The 10865-nt window shown below is 40.7% G+C and overlaps 1 protein-coding gene across 1 annotated transcript; it reads left to right on the top strand.

Moving 5' to 3' along the window:
* The first annotated feature begins 5188 nt into the window (after positions 1-5188).
* LOC147610360 (uncharacterized) lies at positions 5189-6752 on the top strand. Its single transcript, XM_086786158.1, has one exon. It carries the CDS (start codon positions 5220-5222, stop codon positions 6615-6617), a length of 1398 nt encoding a protein of 465 aa, XP_086642284.1. The 5' UTR covers positions 5189-5219; the 3' UTR covers positions 6618-6752.
* The last annotated feature ends 4113 nt before the right edge of the window (positions 6753-10865 follow it).

Here is a 10865-nt window from a genome sequence, read left to right as displayed (position 1 = left end):
CTACAATGCCCCAATCTTGTACTTTTTCCACGCTCATATAGTCTATACTAGTGCTTTAGCATTAATACTTGTAAGTCCTATTAGCTTCTTTGTGGGCATTATTTTTTGGAGCAGTTTTTTCTTATAGTTAGGTACCCAGTTCAACATTTGTTCTAGAGGGATATTGAGCCTCATTTTGCACAAGTCTTCCCATAGCTCATATCCCACTCTAGTTCCACTACTCTCCTACTCGAGCAAGAAATTTCTCAGCTCTCCTTGCTCCAAGTTTCCTTTTTCTTATTTAGATTTTGTTTATGTCTTGCCTCTAGTCCACACTCGGGTTTTTTATCGACCTCTGGTCCCCACACTTAGGTGTTCTGTCAATCTAGGTTACTTTGGGCTCTCTCTAGCACTCTTGCATCCTTTCATCCAACACATTCATGCTACCTTATGGCTTCTTTCCTATAGCAATTTCTTCTCTTTTCTTAGACAAAGTGGTCGTGTCTAAATTTTCCTCATCTTGTCCTTGGTAGGCATGAGTTCGCTTGCATAGTCTAGACCACTCCTTCTTCACAAGCTTGGTGACTTGTTCATAGACCCTCTTCTATCCCCACCGTTTTTTTGGCTTTAGCAAGTTTTTCGAGTTAGATCTCTTCTCTATCGTTGCCTTCAATGGTCCTTGCAACCTTACTTCCAACACTGCTGGGGGCTTTTCTTCTTGCAATATCTCGGGTGCAAAATCCACTTTTACCACGTTCACAGTCAGATTTGGTCCTCCTGGAACTGTGTTTGTTTGTTCTCTCATGTCTTGCAACTCTTGCTAATGTCTATTCTAGACATGACAGTTTGCCCATATGTTACAAGAAGAGCGGTTCAATCCTGCTCTTCTTTGGCCAAACGTTCCACCACCTCCTCTTCCATATGGCAATTATTTTGAGGTGCATTGGCTACTTGATTAATGTCCAGTGGTGGTTGCTGATGTTGATGCCTCTATGCTACCCTCGGATTACCTACTATAGGATTCTTATTCCTAGTAACTATTATTAGTGGTGTGGTTGGTCTTGCTATAAATGGCGCACACGTGAGCAAAAGGGAGCTGACACTCCTTCCCTTAGTGTGACCTTGATTATTCTTGTAATTTGTACATCAGACATTCGGTCTCAGCCTGGATCCCTTCTTTCCTACATGTACTCAAGCAAGCTTGGATAGGGTGGCCTTTAATTCTTGCTAAATGTCCATTACCTGTTTCTTGCCTTCCTAAACATCCATTACTTGCTTCTTGCCTTTCTAAACATCCATTACTTGCTTCTTGCCTTCAATTCTTCCTAAACATCCATTACCTGCTTCTTGCCTTTCTAAACGTTCATTGCTTGCTTCTTGCCTTTCTAAACAATCATTGCATGCTTTGTACCTTCCTTCTTTGGGGGTTTCTGCTCTTCTTCAATATCTAAATTTGAACTGGAGTCCAAGTTAGAAGTGTCTTCTTCATATTATGACACTGAAGACTCCTCTTCTTTCTCTTTTCCTTTCTCAAACTTCTTCTTCTTAGGCTCTTCCTTGCTATTCCTCAAGGTCCTCTCTACTCTCATTACTCATGCTAATGCTTGCTCTAATGTGAGAGTTTCTAGGTCAGATGATGCCACATTGGTCTAAAGCAACATTTGTAATCCTCCCACGAACCAATGGCTCAAAGTAGTTGCTTGCTTGTGTCAGCTTAATCTAGTCTCATATTAAGAGTGCTCTGAACTCAGTAGCATAGTCTTCTATGGGCCTTTTTTTTGGGGTGAGTCTTTGCAGCTTCACCAACTCCTATGTTGCTTAGTCCTTCCACTGAAATCTCTTGAGGAAAGCACTCTTGAGCTATTCAAATTTTTGGAAGTGATCCAAAAAATACTACGTATACCAACACCTATGTGGTTATCTTGTCCTTTCACACACCAGAATCTCTTCAGGAAATCTTTCTTGAGATAATCAAATGTCTGGAAGTGATTCATAACACATTGTGCATACCAATCGGTCACTTTACCACCCAATGTTATTGCAAAGAATAATACTATTTTTTGGGCTATTGGAGCTCTCATGGCCAAAAATTTGGTTTCGAATGAGAAGACATGAGCATTCACTCTTTCCCTTAAACTTTGGGTACTTTAGTGCCATTACTAACTAGTTTAGGTTCTTTGGCTTCCCTTTGGTCCTCTATCTTGCTCCTCTAGCTTGTCCTTCTTGAAATTCTTAATTTTCTTGAATTCTTTAGCCTTAATCCTCTTGAATTCCTTGGTCTTTCTTGATCTTGGAGTTTAATTCCTTGGTCTTGATCCTCTTGAATTCCTTGGTCTGATCCTCTCGATCTTGGAGTTCAACTTCCCTCATAACTTCTTGTTGTTGCTCCTGCAGTTGTTCTCTCTAGAGATGATTTGCATGCTATGCCTCACCCACCATTTCTGGTTATCCTTGGCTGTGTCATGAATACACTGACCTGAATGAGAGTTCATCATTTTCCATGTAGCTTTTATGTGCACAACTTCTAGAAATCACTTATTATGGCCGCAGCTCCTATCACGACATAATGTGGATGAGAGTTCATCATTTTCCATGTAGCTTCCATGTGCATAGCTTATTGTGGCCATAGCTCCTGTCGCGACATAATGTGGATGAGAGTTCATCATTTTCCATGTAGCTTCCATGTGCATAGCTTATTGTGGCCATAGCTCCTGTCATGACATAATGATCTCACGCTTTCCACGACATGGTTAGACCGCTCCCCTAAGTTCTTCATTTATTTTGGACCACCTAGCTAGCATCATCTAGCCAAGCTATTCGTTTGTGGCCAATGCCATAAGTGGACAAAAAAAATGCCTAGCACATGTCTACATGAACTGGGGACTATATGGAGGTTAGTCCATAAGATGCAAAGAACCATTCACAAAGCATTGAGGTGAATGTTCACCTGCAAACAATTTTAGACATTGAGGAGAGATAAGCTGCCTAAGTCAATCAAGAGGTGGAAACGTTTACCTCTAAAAGCAGCCATAATCTCAATGAGATGGAATATTATCTATTCGGCCCTCAAAGGTTCCACAATGGGCCACTTCTTCTTCTTGGTCTTCCAAAGTGACTACATGAGCTACACTCCCACTAGCACGATTATTTATGGGATTTGGGCAAGAGTTAACTAATACGTGAGCCTTATGGTTTTTTTATCAAAAAACTTGCAACATATGTTCTGCTCCTTGGCTCTTTGGAAAAGTTCTAGAGAGAGAATTATAAAGGGTGGAGTATTTCGTATCTCAAATTCAAGGGCTTTGGAATCTTGGCCAGCATCCAATTATCCTTGGGATGAGGAAGTGTTCACTTTCTATTCAATGGGGATAAGACTGATTTGAAGTTTGACTTGTCCCAAAACTGCCTTGGCTCTACATGGCTTCTTCCTTAGCCTTGGCTCTACATGGCTTCTTCCTTAGCCTTGGCTCAAACTACTACATTCGATATTGATGTGGCACATGGAGGGCCTCTATTTTAAAGTTGAGAGGAGGCCCCAATCTAGTGATAAACAACCTTAAATATTGTGTCACTGACATGGGAGGTGCATACTTCAAGAGTTGAATAGAGGTATGCCTCTTCATTGACATTTAAGAAAGGCATCCATCCTCTTTTATTCAAAGTCAATGGGACAGTACCTTTCCTTAAGAATGGCTTTGATTTTCTCTGAGTATGGTTATTCTCATTTGATGTGCTGGTGGGTGGTCTAGGAAGTCGATTTCCACCATGACTTGGCTTACAGTCCACATAGCTTCAAGCAAGCCATGATTGATTTACTTCTTTCATTGTAGCTAACCATGGTAGAAAAGACTTTTAGAGTCAATCCATTATCCCAAGGTCTCTCCTACATTGGAGCCTTCACCCGAGAATGTCCCTATTTGGACAGCACCATGCAAGAGATCATGAAGCTCATCATGCACGTCACCTTGGCCAACTCCACTAGCTTAGGGGGTCATGCTTCTTTAAAACAAAGTATAGAAACCTTTAGCTAGTTTAATAGCCTCTCAAGAAAAAACCACTCTCAGGTAAAATCTTTATATATGTAAAATATTTACATCACTCAAAAAAGCTTAGAAAGCTTACAAGAATCCCCTTCCCAATTTTTTCTAGAAATCCCTGAGACCACAAAACCCTAACCCCCTTATTAATAAGGTCTAAATAGCTAAGATTACAATCTATGCACACTTAGGTGCCCAAATGATCACTTACACTAGACACCCTTTACCAAAATCCACAAGAGTTTTTTTACTCTAATTTGCAAAGATAATTTATTATTTTTCTATGATAAATTCCTAGTGTACCTCACCTAGCTCAAAATCAATATTTATCACCATGACCCCCTATGATGCTCTACTTAAGAATGTTTCTAGCTCCTTACCCAATAAAAATGTTCTTGTACAATATTTACATAAGTATTGCCTTGTAAAATTTAGAAAATAACTATTATTATCTATTTCTGAGTCTCATAATCAATAATTATTAGCATGGCCCCCTATAATGCTTAGCTTAAGAATAACTATTATTGTCTATTTTTGAGTCTCAGAATCAATAATTATTCGCATGTCCCCCTAGAGTGCTTAGCTTGAGAATCTTTTTGGCTTGTTTCCTAGTGAAAATTCTCGAGTCCAATTGTTTCAACATAGTGTCCTACAAAAAAGAAGAAAATAAATAATAATATTATCTATTTCTAGGAGGGAGGGAGGTCACACTTGAAGGACACGCGGCCGTTATTCTTCCTATGTCTATGTCCATAGAGACTCAAGAAGCCACTCAAATTCTATTTGTAATTGAAAGAGTATCAATTCCCATGTCTTTTTGGGACTTATGGGATGAGTGAAAAGGATCAAATTCATGATGGGCAAGTCGTGCAATATGAAAGGTGTCGGGGCACCAGAGAGTCCATAGCATCAAATCAAATAATGAGGCGGCATTGGAAATTTGGGAACAGTTCTTTATCACCACCTGTGCGTATCAGCACAACTTGTGCATATCAAGCTTTTCTAGGGCACGTGTCAAGTGGAGGTATATTCTCAGCATATGGATGATAGGCCACATATAAGAAGGCATTTATACTTCAAAGGATGTATGTATTTATTAGGATCCAAGTATATATTGGAATCAGCATCTAGTAGCCCACTTCAAAGGAATGTACCTCCCCCCGCCTCCCCCCTCCTCTTCTCTTCTCTTCTCTTTATATACATATGCAAGAGCAGTATCGCCCTCTCGCCATAGCCATGCCTGTGTTTGAGCTCTCTCTGCCTTTAGACCCTCTTGCGTTGGCCAGCCCTTGGGCTTGCCTCATTGCCCTCTTTGTTGCCACCATTGCCACCTTCTCTCGCCTCCCTCTGCTCTCATTTGTAATGGAAACTGCGATTATCCGCAAGCTTCTCTCTCCTCTGCAAATCAAGCTCCATCATCCGCCCACGGAGAAAGCCTTATCAGAACGTGATCCACAGGAGCAAGCTACAGCTTGTGTAGAGCAGCAAGAGGCTCTGCAAATCAAGCTCCATCGTCCACCCACGGAGAAAGCCTTATCAGAAAGTGATCCACAGGAGCAAGCTACAGCTTGTGTAGAGCAGCAAGAGGAGGGGAAGATCAAACCTTCAAATTCCTCGCATTTTCTGCATCGAAGATGGGAAGCTTGCTGGGAAAAGGAGGATGAGGCACTGGAAGAAACGCCTGAGATGCTAACCCCTCACTGTGGGGTATATAGACTTGTAGAGGCTATTCAACCGCCGGTTCCATCAAATGAGCTCCATCTCTTGTGGAGCAAAGGTTTACACAGGCGAATTTCCACACGTGTGGGCCTAGCTTGGCAATACACAGCAACAGCAAAGAGAGCCCAATCATCACTAGGCTTTCATCCACACTTGGGCACACATGATATTGTGAAGGTGTGGTCTGGCCAGCGAAAGAAGCTATTGGAAGTGGCCCGGCCCGCTACCGTTTCAACAATTGAGGTGGGGTTGGCACGTGTGGGAACCCACACCGGCAAAATCACCCTGTGGGATATTGAGGAGAGCATGTGCTTGAATTCTCTTCACAACCAAACAAGGCCTGTTTCTGCACTCTGTGTGGACTCTGCTTCAAGGGTAGCCATTGCAGCAGGACCTCATTATGTCAATGGAAGTGGCACTGTTGTTAGTGTATGGGATCACAGATGTCCTTCACATGGTGGTGATTTCATCTTAACAACTCCCTCTCCGATAGCAGCTCTCAAATGCAGAGCTCATCAGCTCTGCATTGCAGGAGGAGGTACTCTCTCCATGCATGATTTTCGAATGCTAAAGGAGAAACCCATTGCAATCTACTCAGCTCACTGCTTGAGAAAGGTTTTGTTGAGAGGGCAAGGTGCCAAAGATGATCAAAGGATACCTCAGATATGGGACTATGAGTCTCCCCTTCCACTGAAGGAGGAGGAGGAAGAAGAAGAAGTAGAGGATAATTCCCACACGGAGATGGAGCAAGCAGTAGCCCCATCCACCACCACCACCAATCACTATGATCAAGCTAACAACTATAACAGGTTGTCCTTCATTACCCGTTGCTTGTCTTTGATGTGTTGTCTCTCTAGTCCACCATCCAATTCTACCACATAGCAGCTATGGTGGCAACCAAATTACCGCACCATATCCATCACTCTCCACCCTTGAGATGTCGAGGAGGGGGAGGGGGGTATATGCTTGAAAAAGTATACAACATTGTTTATACACTGTTTGTGTTTTAAGTTTTAACATTCCTTAAAAGGGTTTAGTATACAACATTGCTCATGCACTCTTTGTGTTTTAAGTTTTAACACTCCTTGAGGGAAACCCTTTCTTTAACATGTTAGTTATCCCTCCTTCAATTACTCTTAAAGAGATCATACAGTTGACATAAGTCATCATGTCAAGCGAACTTTGGCGATATGTGAATCTTTTTCTACTTGTAAATTGCTCTCCTTGATGTGGTATGGGATGGGAGGTGATATGCAATCAATGATGTGTGGTAGCATAGACTAAAAAGCCTTGAAGGGTGGCTTAGGGTGCTTAGGGTGGGCTTTTATGCTGTTTGGCTGGCTTGCCAGCATTAGCCATGTGAAGGTTATGTCTTTTGCCTATGGAATGTATGCCTCTGTGCCCATGAAATCTCATTGGAGTTGGGAATTAAGCCACGGAGAACCTTTGTCAAAGTGGATTGCATACACTTCCTAGTCTATATAGGCTAAATCCTCAAGCACTTCTTCATTTCAAGAGCTTGGGATCCACCATGCAAACACACAGCCACGAATGGAACCTACACACATGTGGAAGAATATGGGCTTGTAATGGAAGACTGGGCGTGGGTTTTCACAAATTTATAAAAAGTATATTTATAAAAAAAAGGGAGATTTACAAGGGATATTTATGTGTACCAATTGTAATTTCGTTAAGAGAAAGGGTCTATTTTATATGAAAGAAGATAAATCTAATACTATTGTCCCAATTGAGTTAGTGTAGTGGTCAAAGCTTGTGACTTGTAACCTCTAGGTTATGAGTTCAAGTCCCACTAGGCTCTCTCATGTTATAAAGGGACACCTATGCTCGCTTGATGTGTTTGGTTGTTCGGGCTCTTGCCCCTTGAACACTCGAGTGACTCCTCCTCGGGTGGTGGATCACCCGAGATAGGAGGATCCATACGAGACCCTTCCATTGTTCCAGTGCTCGACTCATTGAGGTGGTCATAGGGGATGCCTAATTCGTGGCTCTTGCCCGATGGTGCGTGGCCCTTGCCCGCCGACCATGATAATTGGCTAATTGTTGGAAGGGGAAATCGGCTCCACCCACTTGAGTGGGCCCCGGGTGTGTACGAAAAAAAAATCTAATACTATTTTTAAAAAACAAAGAGAAGCTATTTGGTGTTGCATAGCTTCTTTGTTTTTTACTTATCGGATATTAGGAGTGCATAATATCATGTATAGGTTTATAGTAGGTAAGACTAAGTCAAAGGTTGTATTTTTATATGTGAATGGACAATGAAAGGAATATGCTGAAGAAAGAAACACTATAAGTAAAAAAAATATATTGAATAATATTATACCTTACTAACGGTAAGTTTTTTTTTATCCTATGGTCAAACCTTACTAACAATAACAAATGTTATCTAAGTTCCCCTCCATTAATTAATTGAATAACTTTTTTCACTTGTTGTCTGCCCCTATTCACAACTTTTAATGGGTACATATTAATTAATTAATGCCCAATGTCGTGGGCATTAATTAATTAATGTTCCTTAGGAAAACTCAACGCTTCATGTCGAGCACCTCTGCAGGCAGCTAATCGCCCCATCGCCGCCTTACCTTGCCTACGCCTCCTCCTAAGGGAGATGACAATGAGGATACCCTCCTCCTACGCGCTTCTCTTCCTCCTGAGAGAAGACGCCTCCTGCTAAGCAGGTCCATAGACAGCGAGAGCCAGCAAGAGATAGTGAGAGACAGACATCTCGGTTCACTTCCACGAGATAGACAAAGTTCCATTGCATGTAGCCCCAACGAGAGAGAGGCTCGGTTCACTTCCAAGCGAGTGAGAGAGGGAGAAAAAGAGAGCGACATTTCTAGATCGCTTCATTCACACAGTTGTTTTTTTTTCGAGAGGATATCGATGGATATATTACTAAAAATATATTCGTGCCAATGCATATTGTGCACGGAGGGTGTAAAGAGGAAAACTAATTAATTAATGGCAGGGAAAAAAACGTTTTGGTGGCTTATTAGTATATCTATGTTCATTAAAATTCTCAAATATAAACATCAATATTAAAACATGCAAGTTATATATACTAATATGTTCATTAATACTCTCAAATATAAACATCAATATTAAAACATGCAAGTTATATATATATATATATATATAATGTGAAAATATATTAATACAAAAAGAGAGAGATAGAGAGTCCTCAAATGACTAGCTTGGTATTGATATGCAAGTTGGTGCTTCTTTGGTCATTTTCTTTAAGGTTTAAAGGACCATCATCTCTAGAAAGGTAGCTTGCATTTTCAACTTCTTCTCCTAAGCTTCAATATAGGGTATGATATGTTGGTCTCTGAACAAAGTGCTTATGGCCCATCTATAATAATAGGGCCAATGCCATGGGTGGGGGGGGGAGGGGGGCTACCTAAGTATGGGGGACATTAATAAGTGGTAGTGTGTAAGGGTAGGAGGTAGAAATGCTAATTATGGGCACTAACCAAGGTAGGAAATATAAATGCCAATTATGGGTACTAACCAAGGGATAATCATTTTGCTAATCAAATCAAGCTTTCTTAAGCTTTCCTGGTTATAGTATTCTCTCCCATATGAGAGCTAGAGTGTATAGTCCTCTTGAGTCTAAACTGTGTAAACCTCGGTTAATGAATAACATGGTTTTCTTTCATAGTTTGCATCCTTTCTCAGAGCTTTTTCTTTAATGTTGGTTTAAATCTAGGGTTTGTGTGAGCAAGTTCTTGATCCTTGCTGGGGTTAGGGTTAGCTATGTTTTTCTCCAAGAGAATAGCTACTATCAAGTGGAGGATTTACCAGCAAAGGATCTACGATCTCAGATCACACGCATTTTCCAACGTTTAACAATCTATGATCCAAGATCGATGATGATCTCAACAACAGCACATGCGACTTCTAGCTCTATTATTCAAGATCACTATTACAGTAATGAGTGACCCAACAAGTGAAAAGAATAGCTTGGGTTAAGTTGATTGTGAGTAGACGTGCCCAAGCTAAGTTGATTGTGAGTGAATCTGATTAACGGTAACATGTGAGACGTGTGGTGTGCATTTGATGGTGAGTGAATCCGATCAACTATGTGAATCCAATGTGGGAGTGAATCCATGCAAAGGCATTATGGGTGAATCCAATGTGGGAGTGAATCCAATTAATTATACAAAGGCATTGTGAGTGAATCCAATTAATTATGCAAAGGCATTGTGAGTGAATCCAATGTAGGAGTGAATACGATTAATCATGTGTGATGTATGGTATATGTGTGAAGCATGGTAGTGAATGATTTCCATTTGTCAATATTATTTTTATGAGTGATTCCAAAGTAATTGTGATCTAACCTTGTGGACTATTTTTGAGCATAGATCATAAGTTCGGGACAACAAAGGTGGACATTGGACGGAATTATGAAGCCGTGCACATGTGTACAAAATAATTAATTTTGTATGGTTTGGCCCATTGTACATATGTTGGACAAGGTTTATTTTTTATGATACTTTAAAAACATTGGACTATGGTTCAATTTTGTAAAAGCCCAATTTTGAAAAAACTATGTTATTTATGGATCCAAGGACTAAATCTATGAAATATGATTTAAATAAGACATGTGAGAGTGGAGCCACACACGTGGGGGGGATTGTACCCAATATGGTGTTCTTTGATTTTCATGCTCTTGAGTTATGAGTTATGCTATGGTGTTTATGGTTTATTTCCTTTATTATTATATTTGTGGAATATTCAAATCTCTATATACCTTGGCCCTAGAACAATCACTGATTATCTTAGCATCACATGCGACTTCTTCCAGCCCAACGCTCAGATCGATCAGCTTCAAATCGCTGATGTAGGTGACGATCTCAACATCGCTGATCGATTTTAGAATTTTAACATTCAAATTGGCTTTCATTCCCATGCTTAGATCGGTTGTACCTTCCCATTTCTCTTAGGTCACAGAAGCAAAAACAAAAGCAAGTTTTGTACTGCTCCAACGATCTATCCAGGGTTTTAGATCACAGAAGCAAGTGCTATACCTTCTCAGTTCTCGGTTCTCTCAGATCGTAGAAGCAAAAGCAGAAGCAGGTGTTGTACCTTCCCGTTTCTTTCAAATTGCAG

This window comes from Cibotium barometz, chromosome 49, assembly GCF_041138505.1.
Source record: "Cibotium barometz isolate CiBa-2024 chromosome 49, ASM4113850v1, whole genome shotgun sequence".
Taxonomy (NCBI): Eukaryota; Viridiplantae; Streptophyta; class Polypodiopsida; order Cyatheales; family Cibotiaceae; genus Cibotium; species Cibotium barometz.
The sequence above is the reverse complement of the archived record's forward strand: the minus strand, read 5'-3'. Positions and strand labels throughout refer to the sequence as shown.

Excerpts from the sequence above, each read along its gene's own strand:
- LOC147610360 (XM_086786158.1), top strand. The coding sequence starts at position 5,220 with ATGCAAGAGCAGTATCGCCCTCTCGCCATAGCCATGCCTGTGTTTGAG.